The sequence below is a fragment of the Podarcis gaigeae genome, assembly GCF_964106915.1.
Source record: "Podarcis gaigeae genome assembly, chromosome: 2".
NCBI lineage: Eukaryota > Metazoa > Chordata > Lepidosauria > Squamata > Lacertidae > Podarcis > Podarcis gaigeae.
This window is the reverse complement of record NC_139679.1, coordinates 123,569,648-123,589,102: the sequence shown is the minus strand read 5'-3', so window position 1 is coordinate 123,589,102 and position 19,455 is coordinate 123,569,648. Positions and strand designations below refer to the sequence as shown.

General features: G+C 40.7%; 2 protein-coding genes across 2 annotated transcripts in view; one reads left to right on the top strand and one right to left on the bottom strand.

Annotated features, from left to right (window-relative positions):
• LOC310837413 (vomeronasal type-2 receptor 26-like) overlaps positions 1 to 19,455 on the bottom strand; it is a 145,707-nt gene that overhangs the window by 58,675 nt on the left and 67,577 nt on the right. The window lies entirely within an intron of this gene.
• Positions 47 to 12,656, top strand: LOC310839548 (vomeronasal type-2 receptor 26-like; the record flags this gene model as incomplete). The annotated part of the gene is made up of 8 exons (XM_083728185.1): positions 47 to 85; positions 1,689 to 1,850; positions 2,827 to 3,059; positions 5,761 to 6,052; positions 7,221 to 8,015; positions 10,195 to 10,425; positions 11,386 to 11,512; positions 11,713 to 12,656. The coding sequence occupies 8 exons, from the start codon at positions 47 to 49 to the stop codon at positions 12,654 to 12,656; spliced, it is 2,823 nt and encodes a 940-aa protein (XP_083584311.1).

Here is a 19,455-nt window from a genome sequence, read left to right as displayed (position 1 = left end):
TGACTGTAAAAATTTAAACTGGTTCATTTGAGGAGGGTGGTTATATATGTTAGAGGAACCAGATAAACCTACTGGTGACACAGAGGTGACTGTGGTCCGTTGCTCTACAACTAAGTTAATTGCTTACTCCAGACAATGATTTCCACTTCTCCTATCTTCAAGCAATTCCTAGTTGACCATCCCTCACTGAACTGATTGTTCACTGTTGAAATAAATGGAACGTCCAGCCAACCAGACAGAGATTGGCCTGCTCTTCTGTTTGCCTGTCCCCACTTACGAAATGCCAAAGCAGTCTCCCTCTCCTCTGCTGGAACCTGGAACCTTGCAACCACTGCCATACATTCTCATCTCATTATAAAAATGCATGTCCCATTCTACTGGAAGGAGGTGGAACATGTTTCATGGTAGATCAAATGACAAACATCCAGCAGCCGTGTGAATCAACTGTATCCAGTTCCCAGCAGCCACTATGGCCAAGGATGAGGAGTGATGGGAGGTGGAGTTGTGTAACATATTGAGAGAGATTTTATTGGTTATGCAGATTGATGAAGAGGTTGTATGGATAGTACTGATTACTAGGATGATGTTCAGGCTGGAGCATACATGCTATATATAGGTTTGGTGAGGTTGCTGGAAACTTGCAGACTCTGCCCTTACGAAGAGATCCAGACGGAGGCAACGTGACAACGGGTCTTTTCTGCAGTGGCCCCCTCTTTGTGGGATGCTTTCCCCAAGTAGGCTGTCCTTGCACCTTCTGGTGTCAGGTGAAAATGTTTCTCTTCAACCAGGCATTTGACTTTTAAAATTTTTTGTAGGAGGGGGGTTAGTTTACTGTAGTGAACAACCCTGTGATCTTTTGATAAAGGACGTTGTACAAATGTAATGAATAATTAAAAAATTCAGAAATCAGTAATCTGTGCCACTGACATGTGTTATTAACATATAATGAAAAAGTACACTAAAAACTACATGAAGACTGGTTATCTTAATTGTTTGTATTTATATCTATTCTGTATTTATTCTGCATCTGTATTTATATCTATAAATTAGAAAAAAGTGACATTAAAACCAGATACTTCAAAGATCTCATGGAAATCTGAAAAGCATAGACATTTTTTAAAAAAAGCTTTTGGAACGAAAATATATTGGGCAAACTGATCTTTATGAGGCTTAAACTACAAAGCTGGGAGAAAGCTTGGTACATTTAAGGTTTTGAATGAAGACTGTGGTTTTGGACATAGCATGGACAATTATTTTAGGTGGTCAGAAAGAATGTGACTGGTCTTAGCAGAGGTAAAGTTGTTGGACCCAGACAATAAGAAAGGGCAACTTGACAAAAGTTTTGTGCCATCTACAGAATTTGGAATCCACGTGTTCATGGCCCCATGTAGGTATGTCTTGCTGTCTATGCCAACCAAAAGGGAATGTTAGCAGTTTGACATCACAAATGATGCTTGATGTTAGGAAACCAGCTTATTATAGACCAAGCGGTTGTCTCCTCTTCAGAAACTGCTGGCTCTGGATAAAAGTCCCATTCCCTGGAAACATCTTTGCTCTTTGAATGCTTCAGTTTATCTTGATCTCTGTTGCTCTTCAGTCCAGATTTCTTCTTGTTTTAGGAACTCTGATTCTTACAATAAACCTCTTGTATAATCCATTTCCTGTGTCTTCTTGTATGGTCCTTATAGCTGGCAATCTCCTCACAAATTAAGAATCCGTATTACAGCCCAGCTGGAGGACTTACCAAAGCTCTTAACAGCTTGCCTTACTTCCTATATGGCCACTCAACTGATTCAATTTGCAGAACCGGCAACGAGTTATCGGTGCCATATGACACTCATTCTGTCCTGGTAATAAACCCATCATTTAGAGTAGCAGAACATATAGTTTGGCATTCCTTGTCTTTTGACATCATCCCTTTATTATTTTCTGGTGCCTGGGAAAACCATATTTATTCAGGGTAGCCTGTTCAGATATGTAGAAGCAGACATGTCTTTTAATCTATTTATAGCTTAACTGCTTATTTTAAGAATATTTTGCATTTATTTATTAATAATTTTAAATTTTTGTTTTTTCTTGTATGCTTCTAAGAGGGTCTATTTATAATTTATAGTGTGCTTGAAATAAAAGCAGGTGTTTAGACAAATTTAGAGAAGCAGAAAGGGCTATCAAAGGCTCCTAGGCCTTATTGATATCTTCTCTTTCCACCATTGGAGAGAGGGTGCCTTTGGGGAATAACATGTAGGGAAAGTGCTTCTGCCTTGTAGGGTTCATTTGGGGGCATCTGCTTGGCCATTGTAAGAAAAGGACCATTGACTTCATGGGCCCTTCATGGGCCCAACCTCAGAGCTATTGTGATGTCAATAACATTCAGCCAAACTCACCTTTCTCCTTCAACCACGTCAGTCTACTTAGTAAATATGTTTTCTTCCTGCTCTGCACCTGCTCCTGTAGTTTCAGGGGAGATCTTCATTCCCTTTACAATCATCAGAATCACAGTAATCTATTTTTATTCTTTCCTAAGCCCAAGTCACCCCAACCCCACCTGAAACACTGCATTTGGGACCAATAAGCTAAACATCACAATCAAGGGTAACAGGGGGTTGTTTATTCCACTGTTCCTGAAAGGTCTGATGTATAAAACACCTCCTGGGTGCAAAACAGATGCTCTTCCACTGAGCCATGATCCTTCCCTTCCCCTTTGTTTCTGAAGCCTGATCCAGTAACCCCACCCTCATGTTTGTCAAGTCCCTGAAGCATCATTCTTTCAAGAGACGGGATTTCTTCTGAATAGCTGGCTATGAAGTCAGGAGGAACAATCAATAGAGAAGTGTAGCAAGTAGACCTGGAATGACAACACTGCTTCTGCTGCTGCCTCTTGCAACCTATGGGATGCAGCAGAGGACTAAATGCCCACTGAATCTGATCAGGGATCAAAACTGGGCTATGAATTTTTATAGGCCAGGAGACCAGCTCATTAGTGGATTCATATCTTCAAAGGTTATTGGAGGTCAATATCCGTTCTCCTTTACCAGCACTCCCTTAACCAAATTTGAGTAGTAAGTAATGGTGTATTAATGTTTTCCTGTCTACTCTCCAACTTTACAAACAAACAAAAGAATTGCCTGCTGCATCTGATCAATGGTGCATTTATTGAAACATCCTTTTGCCACAGTGCCCTATCATTCAGGTGCTTGTGGAAAAACAGGGAGGAAAACATTCTCCTCCTCCTCCTCCTCCTCCTCCTCCTCCTCCTCCTCCTCCTCCTCCTCCTCCTCCTTCTTCTAAAACAGACTCTCCCACAAACACACTCTCCCCTCCTGTGCCTTCCAGAACTGATATTCAGAAGCATTTCCATGAATTTGCCGTATCTTCTTTTAAAGCTAACTTGGCCACCATCACTGTCTTCCGGGGGAGCAAGATCCACAGCACTGTGCAAAGAAGTCAGTTTGCATCTGTCCTGAATAGTCTCCAGTTTTAGTGTTTTTAGAGAAGGAGAAAATTGTTTATCCGTTTTCTCCACAATATGCATAATTTTAAAAAATCATGCCCTGTCCTCTCTTGCTCACCGTTTCTCAACTAAAAAGAACAAAACACTGCAATGTGTCCTCATTTATTTTCAATTCCTTTCCTGATGATCCATAGCTCAGAAATTCCATTTTTTTACAGCTACCTAACATGGATTTGACTACTATGATCCCAAGGTCTCACTCCTGGTCCTTCCCTCCCAGTTCAGTATCCATGAACGTGTAAAACTCTAGATCATTTATGAACAAGATAAAAAGCACAGGTCCCAATGCCGATCCTCAGGGGACTCCACTTTCTACTCCTTTCCATCTGGAGAATTGTCCATTTATTCCTAGATTTTGCTTCCTGCAACTTAACCAGTTCCTGATTCACAAGAGGACTTCTCTTCTTATTCCTTGACTTCTATTCTTGCATATGAGTCTTTGGTGACATACTTTGTCAAAAGCTTTTTGAAAGCCTATGTACAGTTTGTCAACGGGATCACCCAACAAATTTTCAGTTTTTCGAAGCTGATATCCTCTTGGCCCTCATGGTATCTTTCCTTGTTTGCTGTATATACTCAACTTGAGTCTCTAATACAGTGTTCCTAAATAACTCTCAAGTGTTTGGGAGCGATTGAACCTCTTGATTTTGCCTTTCAACTTCCTTTTTACCAAGCTTTGTGGTCTGTATGCTTTGATGTATCTGAATCAGCCCCTATTTTCTGGTAGCCCTGGTAAATCAATATCTCCTTCTCCTTTTTTTCTTGTTTGAAGAAGGAGGAAGCATCTCGTTCAGTGAGATCAAATACAATGGGAAAATCTGAATTGGGTATAATGTTTTTTAAAAGCAAGAAGCACCTCCTTTAAATCAGTGAGATGAAACTCACTGAAACTATGCTAAGTCTTTGCTGGGGGCTCTAAACGAGTATGTCAATGCCTGTGATTTAATTCATTCATTTATTAAAACATTTCTAGACATTTTCCATCAATATAACCCCTCCACAGACACCTCTGTGGTGATGGTGATGATGGCCTTAAAATATCTTGTTCTTCTCCAATAAAAGAGAAAGAACTAAATCAGATATATAGCTGGGTTTTATTAAGCGTATTCAGCAAGCCAAAATGACCGTGATATGGAACTGAGGACTGTAGTGATCATTCTGTGATATTATGGCAGTGGACAAAGCTGTATTGTAACATTTGAATAATTTTTTAAAAAAATCTATATGTCTTTTCACTTGGTGAAAAGCAGTATTTCAATGTGTTTTACATTACAATTTAAGTTAAAAACATTCAGTCATGCTCCCCATGAGGAACTTGTCTTCTCTAAGAAGCTGTCAGGTATAGATAGGTAGCCATGTTGGTCTGCCATAGTCAAAACAAAAAAATTCCTTCCAGTAGCACCTTAAAGACCAACTAAGTTAGTTCTAGGTATCTGAAGAAGTGTGCATGCACACGAAAGCTCATACCTAGAACTAACTTAGTTGGTCTTTAAGGTGCTACTGGAAGGAATTTTTTGTTTTGAAGCTGTCAGGTATGTTTGAGTGGCAGCTTTTCAGTAATAAGCAATATGAAATTCATTCTCTCATTGTGTCTCATGGAGTCTTGGAGAAGGTTGAATGCTGAGGCCATGATCCTTAGCATGAAAATTGGGCGGTTTCCTATTCTCAGTCTGAAATGATTTTCTGGAAGTCTATCCACGGAATTAGCACCCCAGATTTTTACTCATTGCCCTATGCTTGGAGTTGGAAGAGAGACTGGTTCTCTAATGGAGAAAATTGAACAGTAAGAAGAAGAAGAAAATTCCTTCTAGCAGCACCTTAGAAACCAACTACGTTTGTTATTGGTATCAGCTTTCGTGTGCACGCACACTTCTTCAGTGAACAGAAAGGTACCGTATTTTTTGCACCATAACACTCACTTTTTTCCTCCTAAAAAGTAAGGGGAAATGTCGGTGCGTGTTATGGAGGGAATGCCTACAGGTGGCATGCTTACGGATTTTCCTCCTCTAAAAACTACATGCGTGTTATGGTCGGGTGCGTGTTATAGAGCGAAAAATACGGTAACTCTATTTCCCCTGTATAAGGCAGGCTCCACCTTTATAGCTGGGTGCAATGATAGATGGAAAGAACGATTTTCAGTGGGAAGTGCACCAATTCTTCCACCAAGGCACAACATAATCTATGTAACTGAATGTGACTTCCATTTTCTCGGAATCAAGGGTGACTATGTGACATACTTTCCTCCGCAGCTGGATGGCTGGAAAGGACTGGCACATTCTTTCCTCCGCACTTGCCACTCAGGAGATCAATCTTAACCGCAGGCTCTTGCCCAACATCACCCTGGGCTACAGCATCTACGATACCTTTTTCAAGGCAAGAACAACCTCTGATGCTCTGACAGACCTCTTTGCTGGTGGGAAAATCAACATTCCAAACTACATCTGTGGAAAACGGAAGACACCACTAGCTGTTCTTGAAGGGGGCGAATCCGACATCTCCATGCACATTGCAAGCATTTCAGGAATCTACAAGATCCCACAGGTAAGAATTGGGTTCAAGTCAAACACAGCTGGCAACATTTACCATCTTGTGAAAAACAATACAAAAACCAAGTTTTTCTTATGATAATGATTTTATTGTTTAGTTTACATTGTACACTACTTTGTAACATTCCTTTTCATGAAATGTGAAGCCGTACAAAGATATTTCAAAACAAAATAAAAAAATTCCTTCCAGTAGCACCTTAAAGACCAACTAAGTTAGTTCTAGGTATGAGCTTTCGTGTGCACGCACACTTCTTCAGATACCAATATCTGAAGAAGTGTGCATGCACACGAAAGCTCATACCTAGAACTAACTTAGTTGGTCTTTAAGGTGCTACTGGAAGGAATTTTTTTATTTTGTTTTGACTATGGCAGACCAACACGGCTACCTATCTATAACTAAAGATATTTCAGTTTCAGGATCATTAGAAAAAAAGTGGATTGGACAAATTCATGGAGGAGAGGGCTACAGATGGCTACTAGCCGGGATGCATATTGCAGAGTTGGAGACACAGCCTCTGCTGCTGGCATCTGTCTGGCTAAGTATAAAAGGGAGTGCACCTCCGAAGCGAAGTCAATCCACTGTGTTAGCAGAATCAAAACCAGATTCATAAGGCCCTTAATTATTTGGGTCCAGGACATCTCAATAATGACATAATCCCTTGTACATGTCCCCAATCACTGAGCTCTTGTGGGGAGTCACTCTTAGTGGCTCAGATGAACAGCTCGTTTCCAACAAGAGCCACAATTGTGGAACTCATTTCACAGAACTCTCTTCCAGCTGAGGTCAGACAAGGTTACTTAAAAACCTTCCAGAGCCTAATGAAGACCTTTATTTTTAACAGCATGCAGAAGCCAGTTCAAATGAAATATGATCTTGTAGTTTTAACTTTTGTCTTTTTTAAATTGAACCTTTGAAAACTGCTTAGAGTCCATTCTCATCCTGAGGTAAAGTTCTTAACCCGAGGTACTACTTCCAGGATAGCGCACTCTGTAACCCAAGGTACCACTGTATAAATTGCTTAAATAGAAAAAGGTTATTTTTAAAATATTTGATGTTTATGCTAGTTAAAAATTAAATATGTCATAATCTTTCACATAGAAGTAAAGTATTCAATCATTGCCCTGAAAAACAAAACCCCAGTCTCTTTTCCTTTCCTCACCAGCTCAGTTATGGCTTTGTTCCTCATGATAAAGTCCAGTCCCCTTTTGTCTACCAAATGACACCAAAGCAAGAGACTCAGTACGAGGGGATGGTCCAACTCCTCCTGCATTTCAAGTGGACGTGGATTGGTCTCTTTGCTCCAGACAATGACAATGGAGAAAAGTTCCTGAGTACCTTGACACCCCTGATGACCAGCAACGAAATCTGTGTTGCCTTCACAAAAAGAGTACTACTACAAACTTGGCTGTGGTTACCCCACGAAGCCCCTGCCTTGTGGAGACAAGTCAGTGTATTTGTTTACTCTGCAGACTCTCAATATGGACTTTTTACAATCATGGAAGTACAGTCTTTACTTGAAAGAATAGAAACTGGAGGAAAAATCTGGATAATCACAGCTCTTCAGAACACAATCTTTTTTGGTGATATTAAATCTTTCCGCTATGCCCATGGTTCTTTCTCCTTTGTAATGAAGACCAAAAAAATGACAAAATATAAATACTATGAGCCAATTTCATTTTATAGTCTAAACGTTTGGGAAAGAGTATATGTTTGTTCATATTTAAAGCATGCCTTGTCTGTGAAGGGTTGGGAAAAATGCAGAGAGAAGAAGAAGTGGCTAAGGATGCTGCCACAGGAAAAGATTGAAGGAATCCAATCCCAAGACAGCTATGTGAATTACTTGAGCATCCAGGCTGTGGCTCAAGCCTTGAATGCAGCATATTCATTCAGCTCAAAGAGGATGTTGATTGTGGGCAAAGGAGGCAGGTTGGAACTTCCAAGGCTACAGCCATGGCAGGTATTTCCTTTTCTTTTGCAAACTGAAATTCATTATCCCAGCTATATGGAATCACCATGATAGGAATTTAGTTTTTTTTTATAATAATTTTTATTAAGGTTTTCCAAATTAGAACAAATCAAAGCAAATTAAATCCAATCTATTGCCAATAACTAGGACTTCCCCTCCCTACCCCCTCTTGTGTTCCAAATCTTCCAAATAAGCAATTAAATTCAACAAATTCTTATCCCCAAATTACACTCTTCGTCAATAACCCAATTTATCCAAATTCTCGTCCCCTAAGATCGATCTATACCCTTCCACGGGTTTCCCCCTTTCAAACATAGTACAGATGAAAATAAAATAAATGTAAATAATAATTTTACAGCCTTTGGATTCCAATTTTCCCTCCCCTCTTTCCCCTTTGCGTTTCACCTATCCCTCCACTTCTAATATCTTCCTGGAGTTCCCACATTACACTATATCCCTCCGATTCTTTGCCAGTCTTTAATTACGGATGTCCAATCGTAGAAGGAGTCTATCAAATAAGGGCCCATTTCTTCTATCCAGGTTTTTATATCCAGGAGTAAAAACTCCAATTTTGTATCCATAAGCTTGTCAAACCTGAATATCCCAAATGTTCCCCCAGTTCTGTCCAGTTCTTGTTATTTCCTTGTTCTTATCAATCATTCTCCTCCTTTTTATTTCTCTGTTCTCCCACAGAAATGTTCTTTTTCCAAAAATTTCTAGTGTCTCTGCAGAGGTTTGTTATTCTTGAAGCAAAGCATTACATCATGTTCCTTTCATTTTCCAACAAATAGTTCCATTGTTTCCTGTAGTGTGTAGACCTCTGTAGACAAAATAGTGTTCCATTCCTGCAGTTTCCCAGGAGATTGAAAGTTCCATTCAACTGTTCACATTTCCTGTGAAAAACACATGCAATGTCCCTCGGCTCCTCTAGGTGGACTGCAGTAACAAAGTTCCCTTCCAGAATCACATCCACCAGACCAAGTAGCTTGTTGACCGATATTTAAAACAGTTTGTATTCAATTTGTAACAAATATAACCGGCAAAGTCCTCATAACAAAGTCTCTATTTTAATCTTCCTTTTTGACAGCTCTTTGACAGCTGTCAAAACCTCCATCACTTTTCTCCAGGCAGTTTCACGAATCGCTCCAGGGATTCCGGGGGGGTTGCTTTTTTTAAAACAATTCCACTTTTCTCCTCCAGCTCAATCTTATAATTTTCCCTCGCGAAGTTGCTAATTCGGCAAGATAAGGTTACACTCGATCTTAGTTGTCCAGTCCTTTGTTTTGGCTCTTCTACAATTTAGGGGTAGGCTGACTTCCTTTTTTCCACCTCCCCCGTTCGCTCCGAATTTTAAAAATTTATCCCCTTTTTTTTTAGTCCATATTCCAATTACTCACGGGTTCTTCTTTAGAGCCGAATTTTCAATAGAAGAAGTCAGCGCTCTCCGCCGGATGGCATGCGGCTGCGCTCGGCAGGGATAGCAGAGAACTCAAAGCACCACGCTTCTCCCCGGCACCCGATCCGTAGCCTTTAAAAAGGCTCCTTCACGAGTCGGGAGGGCGCTAACGGTGCCAGCCGAGTCTCCATGTCCACGGCCTCAATCTGGCCGTGGTTTTTAAGGGTCCCCGCATCGCCGGTGCGGTAGGACCCAGCCCCTGCCAAGCCGGCTCCCTCCGGAGCTCGGAGGGAGCCCGCCATTCGGCGATGGCGCCGACCCGGAAGTCACCATGATAGGAATTTAGGAAGCAGCCTTGATCCCAAATCAGACCAATGGACCGTGTAGTTCAGCACTGTCTACACTGACTATTAGCAGTAGTGAAAGCCATTACAGAAAAGAAGATGCAATAAAATGTGTTACACAGTTAAAGGAATTACTGTAATAAAAACAGGCATTTTATCATATAAGCGTTTTCTCCCCTGAGGAATTAAATTTATCATCCCTAGAAACATTTCTCATGAAATGGCAGAACAGGCCACTCTTTCAGAGACGTAGCAGGATAAAGGTAATATTACTCACTTTGGTTCACCTTGGTCACCCTGCAAATGCTGAAGCAGAATGAGAGGACCTAATGAGCATCTTTGAGTCCTAGTTCTCTATTCCTTATTAAGAGGTTATTGGGATGCATCATGGTTTCATGTTCTCTCAGTGCTGGAGTTTCTTCTGTTGTAGCTTCATTCATTCTTGAAAGAGGTTCACCTCTATTCTAATACTTCATCTGAAGGACAGTACTTGGATGAGAATGGGGCACTGGCCATTGACTTCGATATTGTGAACTGGGTGCTGTTTCCTAATAACTCTCGGGCTAGAGTGAAAATTGGGAGCATAGAGAGACAGAAGTCCTCAAAACTGAAGTTCACCATTAACCCAGAAGCAATTGTGTGGCCCAAGCTGTTTAAGAAGGTAAGAGGAATTGTTATTTCCTACGACATCTATAATTGTCTAATAACATGTTGAATAGTACAGATGATTGATTGCAGTCTTAGACATCCTTCTCTGGAGCTTAGTCCCATTGAGCTTAATGGAGTCTGTATTGAGAAAACCTGTCTAAGATTTCACAGTGAGTAGGAGACTTTCAGGAGCAGAGCAGAAGACCTTCCCCCAACTTGGTGCTCTCCAGATATTGTGGACTACAACTCCCATCTGCCAAGGCCGACGTTGGGCAAATATATCTGAGGGCAACAGGTTGGGTAAGACTGGAGTGAATTCTGCCCCATCTGTTTATTAGATCAAGAAAACAGAATGAAAACAATGGAGCTCAGGGTGGTCTGTGTAGTTGAACACACATTCAAATTAAAAAATTCTAAATGAACAGCAGAGGTCAAGACTTTTTCATCCAGCTGAAAAATGCTTCTCAAAACGAGATTTTCTTCAGTTGATTCTAATAAGTACAGATATGACACACAAGCAAACTAGGTACCATGTTCTGCAGCAGGAGCAGCCTTTGGTGTCAACCTCGATGACACTGTGGAGTCTTGGGAGTAAATTAGGAACCAGACAGTCCTTAGTCACAGCTGTGCAACCTAGCAGAAGATACAATGGCAGCAGTCTAAGGACTTTTGTTATTGCTGCTGGTCATAGGAGTGTGTGCATGGTTCTAAGATACTACCATTTATTTATTTATTTATTTATTTAGTAAGTTAGGTTATTGTTTATTGTATTTTTCATGCGACCTTGTATACAGAAATGAAGCAGGTTGTTAAATAAGTAGAAACATCAAAGAGGTTTGTTTCCTTGACGAGCTGCTCTGCAAAAGAAAAAAACCCCATTAAAACCCAAAAAAAGAAAACAAAAAACCATTAATTTTCATTAAAAAGGGCCTTTAGGCCATTGGAAACAGATATGCCTTCTGTTTATGCCTAGACTATTCCTCGCTCAAGATGCACAGAGAGCTGTCAGCCTGGATATGCCAAGAAAATTCAGGAAGGGAGGCCACATTGCTGCTATGATTGTTCTCCGTGCTCAGAAGGCACAATCTCAACACAGGAAGGTAGGACAGCACCTCAGAGGAAAGGGCCTTCAATGGGAAGATGGGGCATATATTTCAGCCAGGCTCAAGCTGATACTTGTAATGGTACTCCATTTTGACTCCCTCCTTCCCAACAACAAAATTTTCTTTCCTGACCTCTCCCATGGGCCCACCTTTCCCCACAAACGTAAAACGTTAGGATTGTCATTTTCTCTATGCAGATGCTGATGAATGTTTTAAATGTCCAGAAGATCAGCATCCAAATGAGGCCCGGCATCAATGTGTCCCTAAATTAATCACCTTCTTATCCTATGAAGAATCTTTGGGGATCCTCCTGGCTTCTTCTGCCCTCTTCTTGTCCTTAATCACAGGCATTGTGTTTGGAATCTTTGTTAAATCCAGGAAGACTCCCATCATCAAAGCCAACAACCGAAACCTGTCCTACATCCTCCTCATCTTTCTCCTCCTCTCCTTTTTGTCCTCCTTCCTCTTCATTGGACAGCCTACAAAAGCAACCTGCCTTATGCAACAAGTGGCCTTTAGCACCATCTTCTCAGTTGCTGTCTCTTCTATCTTGGCAAAAACCATCACTGTGGTCATGGCCTTCCTGGCAGCTAAGCCTGGGAACAGGGTGAGGAGATGGCTGGGGAAGGGTTTTGCGTACTCTGTTGTCATTTCCTGCTCCAGTATCCAAGTTCTCATCTGCACCATCTGGCTGGGAATCTCTCCCCCATTCCCAGACTCTGACATGCACTCCCAGCCTGGAGAGATCACCCTGCAATGCAACGAAGGGTCTGTTGCCATGTTTTATGGTGCCCTTGGCTACATGGGCTTCCTGGCTGCCATCTGCTTCACGGTGGGTTTTCTAGCCAGGAAGCTACCTGGGGCCTTCAATGAAGCCAAGCTGATCACCTTCAGCATGCTGGTCTTCTGCAGTGTCTGGGTGTCCTTTGTGCCCACCTACCTGAGCTCAAAGGGGAAATTCATGGTAGCTGTGCAGATCTTTTCTATCTTGGCCTCCAGTGCTGGGCTTCTGGGATGCATCTTCCTCCCCAAGTGCTATATTATAATTTTGAGGCCTGATCTGAATATGAAGGAACACCTGAGGAAAAAAAAATTAAACATGGCATTTGGGATATGTGAAAATCCCCCACTAGAATCTTGACTTGATAAGCTTATAGTGGGGAGTGAGGTTTTTTTTTTTTTTTTTTTGTAGATCCTAGGCCTGTTATTCTTCAGAAGGTGCCAATATACTCTATAATTATCTCTGTATGTGTGTCCAACTCCCTTCCTAATACTGCAATGTACAGCTCACCAGGTATAAGGTAAGTCAGAGATCATTGTCAGCATTCTCTGTTTCCTTCATGTCACTTGTTTCTACACACACATGCTTCTTATTTTAATTTATGTACTGCCACTGCTTCCTCAGAAACCTTTTAAAAAAAAATCATGGTAGCATGTTTCTTAGTTTGAACATGAGATGAGTCTACCACTAGTGACAGTAGAAATTTAAACTGGTTCGTTTAGGGGGGGGGGGTTATATCTGTTAGAGGAACCAGATAAACACAGAGGTGACTATGGTCAGTTTCTGTACTATTAAGTTAATCCCTTACTCCACTCCTTCTTTCTCCAAGCAATTCCTAGTTGACCATCCCTCAATGGCTGTTAACCCAAACTAATTGTTCACTGTTCAACTGAATTGGAACATCCAGCCAATCAGACAGATTTGCCTGCTCTGCTGTTCTCCTGTCCCCACCTACAAAATGCTAAAACAGTCTCCCTCTCCTCTGATGGAACCTGTCCCCTTGCAACCACTGCCGTACAATCTCATCCCATTATAAAAATATATGTCCCAATGGCTGTCATAGAAATGAATATTCCCTCCTTTGAAAGAAATGAAATCATGCAGTTCTCTGCATGACCCTTTAAAGCTGTTGACTGTGACCTGGCTCCTCAGACCGGGCAATTGATGTAAACTAAAAAGCTGATCCTTTTCCTCCAGCAAGGGGTGAGGAGAGCAGTAGCCCAAGTATGTGTCACATAACCATCATGTCTCAAAGATGAACCATTCATTGGTTCAACTCTGCTGCAAGGAAGTGGAACATGTTTCTTGCCTGATCAAATGACAAAAATTAAGCAGCCATCTGAACCAACTGTATCTAGTTCCCAGCAGCCACTATGGCCAAGGATGAGGAGTGATGGGAGTTGGAGTCATGTAACATATTGAGAGAGCTTGTATTGTGGAACATTGATTGTGCAGATCACTGAAGAACTTGTATGGCTTGAACTGTGTTCACTTTGTAGATTAAATACATTCACAGCAGAAATGATTTCCCCCCTCTTGCCACGGAGATGTTCATCAGTTTTTCTGCTAAGGGTTCAAATTCTTGATTGCTGAAATTTCATGGGCTATATGTGGAACAGTCCCAAAGTTGCCAATTATCAACAATTTGAACTCCCGAAAAAAAAATATGGTATTTTTGGAGAAATCTGAAAAGTATAGACACTTTTTTAAAAAAGCTCATGGAACGGAAATATTTTGGTCAAATGGATCCTGATGAGGCTCTAAACTGCAAAGCTGGGAGAAAGTTTGGTACATTTAAGGATTTGAATGAAGACTGTGGTTTTGGACATGACATGGACATTTATTTTGGGTGATCAGAAAGAATGTGACTGTTCTTAGCAGAAGTAAAGTAGTTGGACCCAGACATAGATAGATAGATAGATAGATAGATAGATAGATAGATAGATAGATAGATAGATAAATTTATTGTCATTGTCCGTATATACACAGTATACACAACAACGAAAATCAAACACCCAAGACCGGATTCACATACACATTCGCACGTATCTCCAACACTCTCATCCTATTCAGACATAATCTATTAGAACATAACATAATCCAGAATATAACATAACCTATTAGAAGCATAGCATAACCTAAAACCTATCTCATTCCTTACTACTCACTGCTTGCTATTTCTTACAACTGGCCCTGAGATCATTATTTAGTGCAATCAGAGCTCTTGGATAGAAACTATTCAGAAGGCGTGTGGTTCGTGTTTTCATTGTCCTCGTGAAGGGCAACTTGGCAAAAGTTTTGTGCCATCTACAGAATTTGGGATGCCTGTGATCATGACCCCATGTAGGTATGTCCTGCTATCTATGCTAACCAAAGGGAATGTGAGCAGCTTGACATCACAAATGATGCTTTCATAGGCAAATTGAAATTATGAAACCAGGTGTTTAGAGACCAAGTGGTTGTCTCCTCTTCAGAAACTGTTGGCTCTGGATAAAAGTCCCATTCTCTGGAAACATCTTACATTAAATCTCTTGTATAACCCATTTCCTGTGTGTTCTTATATGGTGCTTATAGCTGACAATCCCCTCACAAACCAAGAATCCGTATTATAGCTGGTAGGAGCTGTCTGCAGCCATAGGTAAAGGTAAAGGGACCCCTGACCATTAGGTCCAGTCGTGACCGACTCTGGGGTTGTGGAGCTCATCTCGCTTTATTGGCCAAGGGAGCCGGCGTACAGCTTCCGGGTCATGTGGCCAGCATGGCTAAGCCGTTTCTGGCGAACCAGAGCAGCGTACGGAAATGCTGTTTACCTTCCCACCAGAGCCTATTTATCTACTTGCACTTTGATGCGCTTTCAAACTGCTAGGTTGGCAGGAGCAGTGACCGAGCAACATGAGCTCCCCCCTCACGGGGATTCGAACCACCGACCTTCTGATTGGCAAGTCCTAGGCTCTGTGGTTTAACCCACAGCGCCACCCACGTCCCTTTTTGTCTGCAGCCATACATCTCAGTTTAATTAAAATAAACTTGTTAAGAGTGGTGACACTAAATTTAAAAAAAAACCATGAAAATAAAGAATATCAATTACCCTTGTGTCTTACAAATTTATCAGTAACCAATTATCAACAACTGTTTGGCAAAGCCAGATTAAATGTATTTCCATGTGAAATTCTAAACAGCAGACTGACTGGTATAACTTATCAGAATAGACTCTGCTTATGTTCTCAGGCTGTCAACTGTGTGAAGCGTATCTTACTACACTGTGATCTGTATAAACAAGCCAGGGGTCAATTAATTAAACCCTTATTGGTAAATTTACCTGGAAATTCTGAAACCTTCCATCTCAAGAATATTATAGAAGATAAGACAAATGATATTACCCTGGCCATGGGAAAAATTTTCTTGGATGTATTAAGAATTAGAAATCAACATGCTCTGGATAAAACATAGTGACTGCCTTGGGAAGTTTTTTCTGTATGTTGCTTTCAAAACCGCTTTTGTGTGTCTTTGGACCATAATAAGGAATGTATGTGTAAAATTAAAATCTTTCACAACAACAAATATCCTCTGCCACCCTATCCCTAAATTAGGATGCTTTGATGAATTGACATTGAGGGTGACTAGGAGCTGAATTTGGTGTGACAGCGATATAACCTCATGTTCTGGTGCTAAACATGAATTCCTTATCTGAATATGGGCTAGGCAGAATGCTGAGCTTTAGCTCTGAATTACATGTGGTGAGAGTTCTGTAGAAATCATGTCGTCTTTGCTTACTAGCTTCCTTTGGGACATCTTCCATTGCCTACGCTGCCGCAAGGAGTACTTAATAGAGTAACAGAATCATAGAATTGTGGAGTTAAAATTTACAGCATGTACATCGTTAAAAGGAAATCTGTTAAAAATGATGTATAGATGATACTTCACACCAACTAAGTTGTCAAATATGTATAAAACAGGAAACAAGAATTGCTGGAAGTGTGGGGTGAAAGAAGGTGATTTTTTCCACGTGTGGTGGTCATGTGATAAGGTAAAAACTTTTTGGGAAAGTACGGTATATACAATGAATTAAAGAAGATCGTTAGGTACACATTTCTTAAAACCAGAGGCATTCTTGTTGGGAATGGTGGGAGAGGATATTGATAAGAAGGATCAGAAATTGTTCCTATATGCAACAACAGCGGCGAGGTTACCGCTGGCTCACGTGTGGAAACAACAGCAAATGCCAACAGTAGAAGAGTGGCAGTACAAGGTCATGGAATATGTGGAAATAGCCAAATTAACGGGGGAAAATTGACAACAGGGCGATGAAACATTTCAAAAAGAATGGGAAAATTTATGTTATACATAGGATAAGGTGAAATAGTAAAATCTGTAGAATGGAAATAAATGGGAAATTAAAAGAAACTTTATTGGATGTTAAATGACAATATGAATTAAAATGTAAAATACAATCAAGGCAACTAATTGTATCTGTAAATCAATATAGAAAAACAACAAGATGTGTATATACAGAAAGATTTATTTGTATATAGACACTGTATGGATAAGGTTGAAAGAAGAACAACAATATACAAAAGCAATAAAGACAATGCGAAAAACTTAGAGACAACATAAAAAAGCCAGAAGAAGGAAGGAGGGAAACCAACTCTTAGGAGTAAATGTAAACTAATGTGTATATGTACAGTATGTAATCATAAAATCAATAAAGATTATCTTAAAAATAAAATAAAATTGTGGAGTTGGAAAGGACCCCTAGGGTCATCTAGTCCAAACCCCTGCAATGACTAAAGCATCCATGGCAGATGACCATCCACTTAGAAACCTAGTGAAGGAGAGGCCACTAGCCTTGAAGGGAGTACAGTGGTACCTTGGTTCTCAAACCACTTGGAACCCAAACACTGCAAACCCAGAAGTAAGTGTTCCGGTTTGCAAACTTTTACTGGAAGCCAAACGTGCTTCCGTTTTGAGTGTTATGCTGAGGTCTGTCTTTTTTTTGCGGCTTTTTTGTTTTGTTTTTTTGACTGTGTGGAACTCAGTTCAGCTACTGATTGATTGAATGATTGTGTGATTGCAGTACATTGATTATTGCTTTCATTTTATGGATCAATGGTCTTGTTAGATATTAAAATCCATATTAAATTGCTGTTTTAGGGGTTGTTTTTAAAAGTCTGGGATGGATTACTCCATTTCCCTTGTGGTCTCTTCCAACTCTATGATTCTATGATTCTATGATTTTGCATTACTCTCTATGGGAAAGCGCACCTTGGTTTTGGAACAGACTTCTGGAACGGATTAAGTTTGAGAACCAAGGTAAACATGTTTTTCTCCTGCTCGGCACCTGCTCTCATAAGGTCTCAAAGGAAATCCCCCCCCCCAACTTACAATTATCAGAACCACAGTGATCTACTCTTATTTTTTTCCAGAGTCTGAGGGATGCCCTCACACATCATTCAAATATTGTCTTTGGGAACATTACGGTAAACAACACAATCAAGGGTGCCAGGGGTTTATTTATTCCATTGTGCCAGAAAAGTTCAATGTATAAAATATGTTGCATGACACAGAGTCTCTGGGACCAGGGCATCTGGCAGGTGAAGAGCTGGGGGAGAGAAGTCTGTGTGACTCTTAATAGGAAGCTGCCTTCTAGCTCAATACTGGCAGGCAGCAGCTCCTCAGCCCTACCTGGAACAGTGAGCAGAGACTGAACTTGCCACCTTCCGGTGTGAAACAGATGCTTTACCACTGAGCTATGGCCCTTTGTCTTTAGCCCTGAAGCTGGGACCTGTCTTGCAAGTATTTGGGTTGTCTTCCAATGAACTACTAATGCAGTTGGGAAGAACAATCACAAGGGAAGTGTAGCAGGCAGACCCAGAATGGCAACACTCCTTCTCTTGCTGCCTCTTGCAATTTGTGGGATTCAGCAGAGGGCAAAATGCCCACTGAATCTGATCTGGGATCAAAATGGCGCACTGAATTTTTACAGGCCAGGAGACCACCTCATTAGTGGAGTCATATCTCCAAGATTCATTGGAGGTCAATATCCCTTCACCTTTTCCAGAACCCCCTTAAGCAGTCTTGAGTCGTAAGTAGTGATGTATTGATTCTGTTTCCTACCAACTCCCTGGCCCCTGAAAAATCTGGAATATAGTTTTAAACGAAAGTAACAAACACTCTCTTTTCTTGCAAATTTGTGATATGAAGATGATTGAAGCTAGGTTGTGTTTTCTTGGAAGGTTTAAACAAGAATGCCCTCATTCATTCATTCATTCATTCATTCAATCAATCATTGAGTGATTGAAAGATTTCTGTATGTCCTTTACATGTTTCAGTGTGTGTGTGTGTGTGTTTAATTAAGTAATAAATTGAGTGAGACTCTACAAAGCGTAACTTGTTTCCTATAAGGTAGCAAATGCTGTGAGGTGCGCTTGAGTTGTAGCTTTTCTGCAGTAACCAAAATAACATTCATTCCCTTTTTGTCTCCCATGGAACATTGGGGAAGGTTGAAAGCTCAGACCATGTTCCTAGACATGAAAATTAGATAGCAGGTGGAGAGAACCATTTCCAAGGGGGAGCAACTCATTTCTTTCTCCTCCTGGCACAACAAAATACACGCAATTGCAAAATATAAATGACTACTATGCTTAAGGAAGTGCAGTTCAGCGAGTATGACTCAGATAACTTTTTATCTAGTGCTCAGCAGAGCCCCATATCCCTAAGACTTCTTTTATTTATTAGTATTATGTATTATTAAATTTATATGCTGCCCTTCATCAAAAGATCGCAGGGCAGCTCATCTTGGCTGCCTTAATGCTGCTCTTCTCATATGCCCATTACAAACATGCAAACCATTATTTGATAAACAATTTTTGTGAGATACGCAATGCCTAGAGAGGTCATTTGATACAGTGGCAGCTGCTAACCGCCGATCCTGGTAGTAAACAAAAAAGGGCTGATTTCTGGTTTTCCCTCCATCCTTCTCCTTTGCAAAAAAAGTGCTGCAGACATGGGTACTGGTAGACCTATGTCCCACTTCGCCATACTTACTGGTCTCATTTCATATTTGGTTTGATGTATACGGGGGGAAATGTGACTTTCAATTTCACTGGTCCAGGGATGACTATGTGATGCATTTTATTTGACAGATGGATTAGTGGAAGGG